Source organism: Odontomachus brunneus, unplaced genomic scaffold, assembly GCF_010583005.1.
Source record: "Odontomachus brunneus isolate Ranch 3 - 2012 unplaced genomic scaffold, Obru_v1 Obru_scaffold_124, whole genome shotgun sequence".
NCBI classification, from domain to species: domain Eukaryota; kingdom Metazoa; phylum Arthropoda; class Insecta; order Hymenoptera; family Formicidae; genus Odontomachus; species Odontomachus brunneus.
The window spans coordinates 757,643-772,315 of NW_022639574.1; the positions used below are offsets into that span (position 1 = coordinate 757,643).

At 34.2% G+C, this 14,673-nt stretch overlaps 3 protein-coding genes across 3 annotated transcripts; all 3 read right to left on the reverse strand.

Annotated features, from left to right (window-relative positions):
- Positions 1–1,650: 1,650 nt before the first annotated feature.
- Positions 1,651–4,397, reverse strand: LOC116849675 (cytochrome P450 9e2-like). Its single transcript, XM_032827052.1, has one exon. The coding sequence runs from the start codon at positions 4,176–4,178 to the stop codon at positions 2,616–2,618; it is 1,563 nt and encodes a 520-aa protein (XP_032682943.1). The 5' UTR covers positions 4,179–4,397; the 3' UTR covers positions 1,651–2,615.
- A 1,731-nt stretch (positions 4,398–6,128) lies between these two features.
- LOC116849677 (cytochrome P450 9e2-like) lies at positions 6,129–8,791 on the reverse strand. The gene is made up of 2 exons (XM_032827054.1): positions 8,688–8,791; positions 6,129–8,620 (listed from the first exon to the last, which is right to left on the reverse strand). Exon 2 carries the CDS (start codon positions 8,604–8,606, stop codon positions 7,050–7,052), a length of 1,557 nt encoding a protein of 518 aa, XP_032682945.1. The 5' UTR covers positions 8,607–8,620; positions 8,688–8,791; the 3' UTR covers positions 6,129–7,049.
- Positions 8,792–10,078: 1,287 nt separating this feature from the next.
- On the reverse strand, positions 10,079–13,007 carry LOC116849676 (cytochrome P450 9e2-like). The gene has a single exon (XM_032827053.1). It carries the CDS (start codon positions 12,544–12,546, stop codon positions 10,984–10,986), a length of 1,563 nt encoding a protein of 520 aa, XP_032682944.1. The 5' UTR covers positions 12,547–13,007; the 3' UTR covers positions 10,079–10,983.
- Between the last annotated feature and the right edge of the window lie 1,666 nt (positions 13,008–14,673).

Sequence of the window (14,673 nt, forward strand, 5' to 3'; positions counted from 1 at the left end):
CTTTTTTTTCCAAACTTACCCGATATTATTAAGCTTCTAAATTTAGATGTAAAAATACAACAATGTTCTTTGAAATTTTTCTGGACAAGGCAAACTGGCGTTCAGTATCTACAAATTATAAATCTTTTGTATCGAGTAAATAATTTACGGTAATTGACAGTTCGAGATGTCAATTTAAAAATGTTTTATCATTTTCATCATATAATAAGCAATGCTTCAATTTATTATTGCACGTACTTTTAATATGTAAAAACATTTGTAATTATATGTGATCAATGCGACATAAATTTTGCAAACAGAAAGTTAATATTCTGTCTATAAAGTTTTCAAGTATGGCATATCTTTAATATTCAATGAATACTTCTACAAAATAGTATGTGCAAAAATAGATTTAATCTAGAGCAGGATAACGGTTACTTACATACATAATTTTTTTATTATTCATGCATATCTGCTTGATTATATAATAAAAGTTAAAAAATATATCGAGCAAAGTAAACTGGATTGAGAATAAAATCCGGGCCTTGTCACCAACTAAGTGTCTACCAAATTCAAGTCTTCTTTACATAAAGTTCTGTCTATAAAGTTTTCAAGTATGGCATATCTTTAATATTCAATGAATACTTCTACAAAATAGTATGTGCAAAAATAGATTTAATCTAGAGCAGGATAACGGTTACTTACATACATAATTTTTTTATTATTCATGCATATCTGCTTGATTATATAATAAAAGTTAAAAAATATATCGAGCAAAGTAAACTGGATTGAGAATAAAATCCGGGCCTTGTCACCAACTAAGTGTCTACCAAATTCAAGTCTTCTTTACATCTTACTTTTCTTTTTTCCTACATAGCCCAACGTTTTACAAAAGTAATAATACTTTATTATTGATAAAAATGTATACTTTTAAATGTATATATTCGAAATAGAATTAATTCGCTGAATCAATTTGCAAAATGCTATAAAAAAAATGAGAAAATATATTTGGAATAGTAAACTGTGCTGGGGGAATTGAAGCCAAAACTTTTCACTTGCCGAGCTACCGTTCTACCAGCTGGGTCAACCAAAAGCCCCTGTTTTAGTACATTTTCTTCCCTCTCTTCTTAAGGAGGTGCCATACGTGAAAACTTCGGCGACAAAGTACTTATGTCTTTCTGCGACGTGTACCTCCTATTAGTTGAAAAATACAAATGTTTTTATACAATGAAAATACGTTTCTAATATTTTCGAAATTGTAGGAAAAGATATTTTATACAAAAGTTTTAAAGATACTTTACAGTGTAAAAATGTAGTCTTTCCAGACGATTTCAGAAACATGGAAGTTTTAAAAATACATATACCCATTTTTAATATTGGTTTTAAAAATGTTTGATATTAATATCAACAAGTTGAGCCAATACTAATCAAAACGCAAAACGAAGAAAACTGATGAATTGTAGACTCTATTGTTATGATTATCCATGACAATGATTAAATAAACCACTACCGGAGATATTGCCGTGTACTTGAATGAAGGAATATATAAACATGTTTTATAATTTTTATATATTTAATATGCATTTAATATTAATATTTAATATTAATATTTTTTAATATTTTATATATTTAATATGTATTTTATATTACAGATATGTATTTAATATTACATATTTAACATGTATTTTATATTATAGATTGTTATCTTATTCTAATATACGTATTTACTGATATTAGTCCAATGTTTTTTCTTTCTCGTTAAAATCGGAACAAAATTTTATTTAAGAAATAAGAGAAAGTGATTTAATAATAGCAAGGTAAATTTTCGAGATTTTTTTGTGTTAATACCTTCGACATATCGTGAACGAAGTATTAAACCAGTATAAATTGTGTATCAATATTTTCTATCGTGACTGAATAAAGTTCAGCGACGTTGACCAATAATTTAAGACTAACAGAAGAGCTGCGGATGTTCTCGCGGAGATTTAGTAATTGCTAATTCAGACATAAATTTTATATATGATTTTCTACAATACTAAACACTTACAATACAAACTTACAATACTAAACGCTTACAATACTAAACACTTGAAACCAGTAAAAATACAAAATATTATATTACTGCATGTTTGTATTTTGATTATTACAAAACATTTTGATTGAGTATTTTGATTACTATAAAAGAAAATATACGATTAACAGAATCGTAGCGGCTATTAATACATAGAAAAATATTACTTGTATTATGTTTGTACAATTAATCACAACAGTTATTTATTTGAGAAGTAACTTTGAAATTCTGAAATAAGGAGTATCTAAACCCGGCCATTTTTAAATCGCTTAAAAAATGTGATATCAAAAAATTAAGGAAATAAAGAATGCTTTAAAGCAGAAATCCAATAAAAGCTTTTTTTACCATGAAACAAAAAGAAAAATATATTTATGTAATGACTTTTCATAGAGCAATAATTATTAAAATTTCAAATATTTTTGCTTATAATTTTTTCATATTTCTCTTGAGGAAAATGTATTAATATTTAGAATGTATTTTATTTCGCAATGTCACTTATACCATTTACATGACTCTTCAACCGTTCATCATAACATTTACATATGAACAATCAATAAAAATTTCTTTACAATTTCTGCGCGCTGTTAACGTCGTTAACTCTGACGGTGGGATGGGGTTTTTCCCTTGCTATCGCTTTCAGCCAGAATCCTCCCTTAGGTTTCATAACAAAGCTATCCTTGGCCAACTCGAGCGGTATTGACGTCTTTTCGCAAGGTAGCAGGTCGCAACGTGCCAGCAGATGGAAGAGTAACACCTTCGTTTCTAGCAGGGCGAATCGGTTACCTATGCACATCCTAGGGCCCAAACCGAATGGTAGATAAGCTCCCGAGTTGAAAATATGTTTCTTCTGCTCTCCGAGAAACCGTTCAGGTTTGAATTTTTCTGGCTCCTCGAAGTAGTTTGGATCATGTTGGAGTCCGTAAGTCGGTATCCAAATGACTTGATCTTTCTTCACGGTGAAGGGCTCCATGCCTGGTAACGTCGGCGGCAACTCAAAATCCTTCTTGCATACTCTATCCATCAATACGGCGATCGGGTACATCCTGAGGGCCTCGTTCACCACAGCGTCCATGTATTCCATGTTATTGACCATGTCATACGGCGACTCACCATTCGTATCCTCCAGGACCTTGTCGATTTCGTCCTGCAGCTTGTTTTGAATGTCACGGTTAACTGCGATTTCATGCGCGGCAAAACACATTAATGTCGAGGTACTGTCGAAGCCACCGAAGAAGAAGCTGAAGGCCTGGCTAGTCATGTCGGTGATAGTTAGATCTTTTCTACCTTCCTTCTTTCCTCTACTTTCCATCATCAGTTGCAACATGTCCGGCCGCACGATACCTTGCTCGTCCCTGGTCTTAATAGTGGTTTCCACAAGCTCTCGGAAGAAATTCGCGATCTTCGGGCGAATGAACTTCATTTGGAATATCTTCGCCAGCCACGGTAGGCTTCTGAATATATATAATTTCATGACCATGATAGTGTCAAAAGTAGTGGCTTCTCTGCCGTACACATAGAAAAGGTTTTTCGGGTTACGCATGGAATCGACGCTGACGCCGAAGGCGCAGGTGGCGATTACGTCGTTGGTGTACCTCGTGAAGATGTCCTTCATCTCCATTACCTTTTCCTCCGGCGGCAATTCCGCCACGAATTTACCGAAATCAGTGGCGCAATCCGACATCAACTTGAACATACCTTTCATCTTGCTGGACGTGAAGGATGGACTCAGTACAGCTCTCACCTCTCGCCATCTGTCATCTCGCAGAGAGAACAGGTTGTTGGAGAACAGTGGATCTTGATGTTCCTCGACGAAAGTGCGGTGATTCGGAAACATTTCGAAATTTTTCAGTGCAATGGATTTGATGAGCTCAGTGTCACGCAGCACCACCACCGGCTTAGTTAAGTCGTACATGCCGGTATACTTGGCCTCGGGATACGCGTCGTACACTTCCTTAATGAGCGTAGCCACAGATTTCGTGCGCGCAAACACCGCTCCCATGTTACCTACCAAAGGCAGTGGCCTGATATGCGGAATGTTATGTTTTTTGAACAAGTTCAGGTCCTTGAAGAGGAAGTAATAAAGGCCCAAAGCGCCGGCTATCACCGACAAGACGATGACGTACACCATGTTTATCAAATTTTCACACTAATTTAGATACAGCACTTTTGTCAGCGTAAAACTGTCTGTATGAGCGGAACTGTAAGATCGTAGACGTTTATGCAACGAACTTATTTAATCGAGAGTTCTGGTTTTGCCTGCTGATTATGCGCGAAAAAAGAATAAAACGAAGGAGCATAGCAGCGGCACGCCATTCGCACTCAACGATCGAATGGCTACTACGCTGCGCAACCTTCGTCGTATATACGTATCGTGACTCACGGCTTACGCAATGAAGAGCTATACTGGAACATCTGGGATTTGCTACAGTGTAACATCTGCTATAGTGCAAAAATAAATTGCACAATTTAATGAAAAGCACAATTGTAATCATCAAATAATCTTCGCATTATCATTATCTTGTTTTGCTGGATAGCATGTGTGTGGTTGAGTGAATCTTAAAAACACGGGGCAACTAAAAAATTTTTGTCCTACCTAACTTTATTCTAATTAGAGTAGGTAATTCGTATAGATTTGTGGTTTCACATAGAAAACAATATCGCTGGTCAAATGATTCCATTACGTTAGGTTTAGACTTGATTAAAATTTTAAGATAAGAAATCGGCGATTTAAAAGGAAAGGACAAATATTAATTCGCTTATCGTTAATATAATAATAAAAGACTTGAGTTTTTTATATACTCATTGATTCCTTACTAACAAAAAAGAGAAAATTGTTTATCAAATAGCAAGAAAGTTTGTTTGTTTAGTGTGTATAAAAGTATATATACACTTTTCTTCATGTTTGGTGAAATTAGTGAGAACGAATAGTCGGATTATAATATTATGAGTATCATTTTTTTCGTAATAAAAATTACGAAATGTATAATTAAATGTATGAAATATATAATTATTATTGAAATGTATAAAACAGATACAGTCTTAACATGATAAAACAAATTTATTAAAATAAAAGTTTTATTAAATTGTAATATAAAATCTGGCGAAAACGATGTATAAATAATTTAAATGTGACTTATTAAAAAAATGAAGAGCAATTACTTCTCTCATACTAAAATTTAACAACTTACAAAATTTACTGAAATTTAACTTACTTCTTACTTGTCCTTCATCAGTTAGAATGCATCCTCATAAATCGTTACCCAGATAAACGCGGCCGAAAACTCGTTCGTCGAATACTTAATACTTCCGGTTCGAATAGAAACAGAGAGTTCTATTCTCGTTTAGTTTTCTTCAGTCCTCTTTATTGGAATTTATTATTGATTCCAGTATTCTCTTGGATGTGCCGAACTGGATGACGAATTCGAAATGTATAAATAACGTAAAAGTTATCGTCACTATTAAATAAAACTATTATTTTTATAAAACTATTATATTATATTTTTCGCATTTCTTATATATATAGATCTCATATATATATATATATATATATATATATATATAGATCTCATGTTAATATGTATTGCTCTATTTCATCATATTTAACGGAAAACTTAATTGCACGCGCACTTACATATATAGAAATTTTTCTGCGAATTTTTCCGATATTATTAAACTTCTAAGTTCAAACATGAAGATACAACAAGGTTCTTTGACATTTTTCTGGACGAAGCAAACTCGCGCTCAGTATATACAAATTACAAATATTTTATACCAAGCAAATAATTTACGGCAATTGACAGTTCGAGATATCTATTTAAAAATGTTTTATCGTTTTCATTGTATAATGAGCAATATCTTAAATTATGATTGCACGTACTTTTAAAATGTAAAAATATTAAAGTGTAAAAAAATATTTGTTATTATTTGTAACTTGTATTACTGTAACTGTAATTATGTAACCAGTGTGACATCAACTTTGCAAACAAAAATTGCGATTGCATTATGGCCACTGATAACGAAGGATAGATAAACTGATAACGGAAATATTGCTGTGTACTTGAATGAAGACATACATAGAGACGTTTTATAATTTTTATATATTTTAATATGTATTCTATAAAATTATATAGGTTGTTCTCTAATACTATTATAAAATCCACATTTACAAATAATAGTCCAATGTTTTTTCTGTTTCATTAAAATCGGAATATTTCAGTCAAAAAATTAAACAAAAAATAATTTAACGTAACAAACAAGTAAATTTTTGAATTTTTTTTTTTGTATCTTGTATAATATTCTCGACATATCGTGTACGAAGTATTGAACGAGTATAAATTTTGTATTAATATTCTTGATCGTGAGAGAATAAAATTAAGCAACATTGACCCATAATTAAGGGTGGACACGAAAACTGTGGTGACTACTCGCGTAGACCTCGTAATTGCTAATCAAGATACAAATTTTATATATGGCTCTCTGACTTTGCGCTGCTAGACTAGTGAAACCGGCCACGTTGCTACATGTTTGTATTTTGGTTATTAAAAAATAAAATATAGTTAACAAAATTGTGTATTAACATATAGAAAAAAGTTACCTCTGTCATGTTTGCACAATCAACCGCAACAATTACTTATCTGAGAACTTGCAATCTCGAAATTTTATAACATGGGATATTTAGTTTTGATTTCAATTACACTGTTGAAAACAAAGGTGACATAAAATAATTAAGGAAATAAAGAATATCATGAGACAGAAATCCAACAACAGCTCCTTAAAGAGTAGCCATTTTATTATAAAATTAAAAAGGAAAAGATATTCATAATTTTTCATGGAGTAATAATCATTAAAATTTCAAATATTATTCCTTATCATTTTTCGATGCTATATTTCTCTTGAGGAAAGTATATTAATATTTGGGATGAATTTTATTTCGCAATAATTTCGTGCCACCCATATTATTTACATATCTGACCAGTCAACAAAAATTCCTCTATAGGATCTACGCGCCGTTAATATTGTTAACTGTGATAGTGTGATGAGGTTTTTCCCTCGGTATCACCTTCAGCCAAAAACCTCCCTTAGCTTTCGTAACAAAACCAGCTATGGCTAACTCGAGCGGTATCCCCGTCTTCTCGCAAGGCAGCAGGTCGCAACGTGCCAGCAGGTGAAAGAGTAACACTTTGGTTTCTAGCAGAGCGAATCGGTTACCTATGCACATCCTGGGGCCTAAGCCGAATGGCAAATAAGCTCCGGTGTTGTGAATATGTTTTTTCTGTTCGCCAAGAAACCTTTCGGGATTGAATTTTTCGGGTTCCTCGAAGTACTTTGGATCATGGTGGAGTCCGTAAACGGGTACCCAAATAACTTGACCTTTCTTCACGGTGTAGGGCTTCACGCCTGGTAACGTTGGCGGCAACTCAAAGTCCTTTTTGCATGCTCTATCCATTATTACGGCGATCGGGTACATCCTGAGGGTCTCATTCACAACAGCGTCCATGTATTCCATGTTGTTGACTATATCATACGGCGACTCACCATTCGTATCCTCCAAGACCTGGTCGATCTCGTTCTGTAGTCTCTTTTGAATATCCTTGTTAACCGCGATTTCATGCGCGGCAAAGCACATTAACGTCGAGGTCCCATCAAAGCCGCCGAGGAAGAAAATAAAAGCTTGGTTAGTCATTTCGTTGATAGTTAGATCTTTTCTACCTTCTTTCTTTCCTCTGCTTTCCATCATCAACTGCAACATGTCTGGCCGAACGATACCTTGTTCTTCCCTGGTCTTGATGGTGGTTTCCACGAGTTTCCGGAAGAATTCCGCGATCTCTGCGCGAATCATTCTCAATTTGAATACTTTCGCCAGCCACGGCAGGTTCCTGAATATGTGAAACTTCATGAAAGTGACGAATCTGTCGAAATTAGTAGCCTCTTTGCCGTACACGTAGAAGAGATTCTTCGGGTCACGCGTAGAATTAACGCTAACGCCGAAGGCGCAGGTGGCAATCACATCGTTGGTGTATTTTGTGAAAATATCCTTCATATCCATCATCCTCTGCTCCGGCGGGAATTCCGCCACAAATTTGCCGAAGTTGGCGGCGCAGTCCGACATCAACTTGAACATACCTTTCATCTTGCTGGATGTGAAAGCCGGGCTCAACACATTTCGTACCTCTCGCCACCTATCATCTTGCAGGAAGAACAGATTATTGGAAAACAATGGATCTTGATCCTCCGTGATGAATCTGACATGATTCGGAAATATTTCGAAGTTCTTCAGCACAATGGATTTAATGAGTTCAGGGTCACGTAGTACAACTATCGACCTGGTAAATTCGTACATGCCAATGTACTTGGCCTTGGGATGCACGTTGTATATATCCTTTACGATCGCAGCCATAGATTGCTTGTGAAAAATCAGCGGTCCCATGTTGCCTACCAAAGGCAGTGGCCTAATATGCGGGATGTTATGTTTCTTGAAGAAGTTCCGGTCCTTGAAGAGGAAGTAATAGAGGCCCAAGGTGCCGGCTATCAGCGACAAGATGATCACGTACACCATGTTGATCAAATTTTCTAGATACGTAAAATTGTCGTTACGAACGGAATGGTAGAGCCGAGGATGTTTCTTTGATAAACTTACGTAATCAAGTGTTTTGATTTTATCTACTGATTATACGCGAAAAGTGAATAAAGTGAAGGAGTGAGGCAACGGTGCGCCGTTGACACTCAACAAGCGACTGCTAGTATTCTGCACAATCTGCGTCTTATATACGTCATTATATAATAACGTCACAACTTACGCAATTGAGAGCTACCCTCGGACATGTGAGATACTATTAGTGGGGGAATCACTTACGCATTTTAATGAAAAACACAATTGCAATCGTTAATGCAGACTTTGTCTTATCATTATCTTGTTTGCTTGAGAGCATGCATGTGATGGAGTGAATCCCCAAAACACAGGTCGAACAAGAAATGTTTGCCTAACCTAACTTCACTTTAATTAGAGTAAATATTTCGAATAAATTTTTTGCTCACAAAAAACAGTGTCGCTGGCTAAATGGCTCCATTACGTCATGTTTTAGAGTTGATTAACTTTATAAGATAAAAAATCGTCGATTTCAAGAAAGATGACAAGTAATAATTTGTTTGTCTTCAATAAAATAATAAAAAATGATGAATGTTTGATTTATACGCATTGATTCCTTATTAACAAACGAAGAGAAACTGTCTCACAAATTGCAAAAAAGTTTATTTGTTAAAGATACAGTATAGGAAAGTATATATAGATACTTTTTTTCATGTTTGTTAAAATCAGTAAAAACAAATAGTCAAATTATAATATTGTTATGCCCGTGTGCCCACATTATTGGTTGTATCGATTTCGATGATCCCGATATAGGGAGATAAGCGAAGTGGCACGGTTAACAACCAGCAGTAACAACAGCTGACGGGAAATAAACAACAGCTGATTGAGTTGACAGCGAGTCATAGACACGAGCGGACGTGTTTCAACTGTGTTGATACTGAGCCTGTGAAGACGTGTTTCGCTGTACATAGTAAAGCTTCTCATTCTTTTATAATTGTGTTTTCATTTTCTCCGTGCGCGATCGCGAATGCAAGCGTGAATGCAACAATATTATTATAATTATAATGATACTGATTATAATAATAGTGTTGTTATCAAAATAGAGTCACAAAGAAGCATAGTTATATATAATAATTAGAATCACTGAATTATATCCTGAGTAAAAAGATATTTTTAATCAATGGATATTAATAACATATTTATTTAAACTATATGTTTAATAAATAATATTTTTTAAAATAAAAGATACACATTTTCTTTAAATTTTAACAGCAACGATTTATTTTACATAAATAAGAGAATTTAGCCTTAATTAAAAATATTACTATCGTCGTATATTCATTAAATCTTTATTAATATTAGGTATTTATTATTATTTTAATATTTAATATAATAATATAAACATTTAAAAAATATTATATATATATATAAATTTTTCTACATATTATATATATTATTACATATTATAAGTCTTTTCACATATAGGAATATATATCACATATAGGAATATATATGCAAACATATGAAAATGTTCGTCCCGTATGAAATTATAGTAACACGCGTAAAAATTGGAATAATATTTCAGTTAAAAAGGAGAAAAAGCTGATACAATAGTGACAAAATTACTTTTCAATTCTTTTGAAATTTTGTATTAATATTTTTCATCGTAAGTGAATACAGTTAAACAACATTAATCCATAATTAAAAACAAAAGCGGAAGAGTTATAGAAACGGAAATCCAGTAACTATTAAATTAATGAGGATACAAATTTTATATGTGGCTTTCCGTATATATGAGCTTACGCTACAGTACTGAAACCGGTATCAGGACCACATAGCCACGTTGCTGCGTGTTGAATTTTAGTTATTACAAAACAAAATATACGATTAATACGATTATGACGGGTATTAATACTTAAAAAAATATTATTTCTATCATGTTTGTACAGTCAGTCACAAAAATTATTTATTTGAGAAATTGTACCTTCGAAATTTTGAAATATGTAGTATATGTAGACTCATACGTTGAAAAAAATGACCTAAAATATTAAAGAAATACAGAATGCCATAAAAAGAAATCCAATATCTGCTTAAGGTAGACACTCTACCTTCGAACAAAACAAAAGAACACGTTTGTACAATATTTTTCACGGAGTAATGATCATTAAAATTTTAGATATTTTTGCCTAACCTATAATTTTTTGATATCATACTTCTCTTGAGATATTAATATTTAAAGTGAATTTTATTTTGCAATTAACAATGTTATTTATATCATTTATATGTGAATCTTCAACTGTCACCCATACGATTTACATATGAATCTAACCAATCAACAAAAATTCTCTTACAGCTTATGCGCGCCGTTAACATTGTTAATTGCGACCGTGCGATGGGGTTTTTCCCTCGGCATCACTTTCAGCCAGAAACCTCCCTTAGCCTTCATATTGAAGCCGTCATTGGCCAACTCGAGCGGTATCCGCGTCTTCTTGCAAGGTAGTAGGTCGCAACGTGCCAGCAGATGGAAAAGTAACACTTTCGTTTCCAGTAGGGCGAATCGGTTACCTATGCACAACCTGGGGCCCAAGCCGAATGGCAGATAAACTCCCATGTTGTGAATATGTTTTTTCTGTTCGCCAAGAAACCTTTCGGGATTGAATTTTTCGGGCTGCTCGAAGTACTTTGGATCATGATGGAGTCCGTAAACCGGTATCCAAATGACGTGACCTTTTTTTACGGTGTAGGGCTTCATGCCTGGTAACGTCGGCGGCAACTCAAAATCTCTTTTGCATACTCTGTCAAACGCTACGGCGACCGGGTACATTCTGAGAGTCTCGTTCACCACAGCGTCCATGTATTCCATGTTGTTGACCATGTCATAAGGCGATTCGCCATTTGTGTCCTCCAGGACCTGGTCGATCTCGTTCTGCAGTCTCTTTTGAATGTCCTCGTTAATCGCGATTTCATGCGCGGCAAAACACATCAACGCTGAGGTACTCTCAAAACCGCCAAAGAAGAAGCTGAATGCCTGGCTAGTCATCTCCATGATAGTTAGATCCTTGCTACCTTCTCTCTTCGCTTTACTTTCCATCATCAGCTGCAACATGTCTGGCCGAACGATACCCTGTTCTTCCCTGGTCTTGATAGTGGTTTCCACGAGCTCCCGAAAGAATTCCGCAATCTCCGTACGAATTAACCTCAGTTTGAATATTTTTGCCAGCCATGGCAGGCTCCTGAATATATAAAACTTCACGAATGTGACGCCTCCAAAAGTAGTCGCCTCTCTGCCGTACATGTAGAAGAGATTTTTCGGGTTCCGCATGGAATCAACGTTGACGCCGAAAGCGCAGGTGGCGATCACGTCATTAGTGTACCTCGTGAAGATGTCCTTTATGTCCATCACCTTCTGCTCCGGCGGCAATTCCGCCACGAATTTACCGAAGTCGATGGCGCAGTCCGACATCAATTTAAACATGCCCTTCATCTTGCTGGACGTGAATGACGGACTCAACATAGTCCTCATTGCTCGCCACTTGTCATCTACCAAAGAGAACAGGTTGCTGGAAAACAATGGATCTTGCTCATCGTTGAGGAAGCTACGATGATTCGGAAACATTTCGAAGTTCTTCACTGCAATGGATTTGATGAGCTCAGGGTCATGCAGTATCACCACCGGCATGGTTAAGTCGTACATTCCAGTGTACTTGGCCTCAGGATGCACGTCGTACTGGTCCTTCAGGAATGCGGCCACAGATTTCGTGCGTAGAAACAGCGCACCCATGTTGCCTACTAAAGGCAGTGGCCTGATATGCGGGATGTTGTGTTTCTTGAACAAGTTCATGTCCTTGAGGAAGAAATAATAAAGACTCAAGGCGCCAGCTATTACCGACAAGATCATCATGTACACCATGTTGTTGAAATTTTTACACTAATTTAGATATATAATATTTTTATCAGCGCGTAAATCTATTAATATGAATGGAATCGTAAAGCCATAGATGTTTACGCAACTAACTAACGTATTGAATCAAGTCTAACTATGCTCAAGGAGGAAATAAAGCAATAAGGCGGAGCAACGGCGCGCCGTTGACACTCAACGACCGACTGCTGCTACTCTGCGCAATCTACGTCGTATATGCGTGTTATGACTAATTGCTTACGCAATGGAATGCTGCTCTTAGATATCTGGGACGCTGTTGGTGCGTAAATCAGTTGCATAAGTTAATCAAAAACACAATTGTAATTGTCAATGCAGACTTCGTATTATTATTATCATTATCTTGTTTGCTTAATAGTATTCATCTGGTTCAATGAATTTTAACACAGGCCGAAATGTTTTTGTGATGTCATTCTAATCAGAGTAAGTACTTCGTATACATTTTTACTAACAAAAAACAATGTTGCTGACTAAATAGTTCCGTCGCGACAAGTTTAGAAATTAATTTAAATTTTAATTGTAATGCGAAATCAGTGATTTAAAGAAAAAAGACAAATATTAAATTGTTTATTATAAATAAAGTAATAAAACGGAGTGAGTATTTGATATACACATTGATTTCTTATTAGTAGAGAAAAAAGAAATTGTCTCACAAATAGCAAGAAAGTTTGTTTGTTAAGGATATAGTGCATATGAAATATAGTTCATACATACTTTTTTTATATTTCATGTGAAATCAGTGAGAACAAATAGTTGAATTAAAATGGTATGGTTTCCATTTAGTTCGTGATAAAATCCTATTAAAATATTACCTAAAAATTGTATAAAATGGTATAGTCTGAAAAATTGTGTAAAATGATATAAACTTGGCTGAGAAAACTAATTTGTAAAAATAAGAGCCTTTTTATTAAATGTAGTATAAAACCCAGTATAAATAAGGTGTAAATATCGAAATTTAAACGTGACACATCATAAAAAAAGCTTGAAAAATTTTTCCTTTTCATACTAAAATTTAGCAACATACTTGTACTTTTTGTCCCTCATCAGTTATAATCAGTTATATCAGTTATTTACTTACGGATACATTATTGGGAACAAGGACGCGAACGAAAACTCATCCATCGAATACTTCCAGTGTTTTCAAACAAAAATAGAACTCAACTCTCATTTAGTTTCTTCACATATCGCTCCTCTTTATTGGAGTTCGTCATCGATTCCAATATCCCCTCAAGAGTATATCGAAGTGGATGACGAACTCGAAAAATGTCGATAACGTAAAGGCAACTAAAATGTCACTAAAACGATCTCACTATCCTTTACGTATTTCATATACATGTTGTTCTTATAGAAATATGTACTGCTTTGTTTCATCATATTTTACAGGAAACCTATTTGCACACATATATATCCACACATACACACACATATAGAAATTTTTCTGCGAATTTTCCCGATATTAAACTTCTAAATTCACACATAAAGATACAGCAATGTTCTTTAAATTCCGAACAAAGCAAACTTGCATTAAATTACATTATACAAATTACAGATTTTTTATATCAAGTAAATAATTTATTGCAATTAACAGCTCGAGACGTCCATTTAAAAATGTTTTATGGTTTTCATTATATAATGAGCAATACTTTAAATTATTATTGCACGTATTTTTAATATATGAAAATATCTGTAATTATATAACCTGTATGACATCAATTTTGCAAACAAGAAGTCAGTATTCTGTCTATAAAATTTTCAAGTATGTCATTCTCTTAAAATTTGATGAGGACTTCTACAATATCATATATACAGAAATAGATTTACTTTAGGGCAGGATGACGGTTGCTTGCAGACGTGATTTCTTTGCTACACATGCACGGCTGCTTAATTATATAATAAAAGACAAAAAATATATTGAGTAAAATAAATTGGATCGAGAATAAAATCCGAGCAACTATTCTAACTGTACCATCTACTAAATCCATAATATTTTGATTCATTTTCCTCCTCCTTTCTTTCCTTCTATATATTTTTTTCTCATTTCTCATATATATATATATATATATATATATATATATATATATATATATATATATATATATA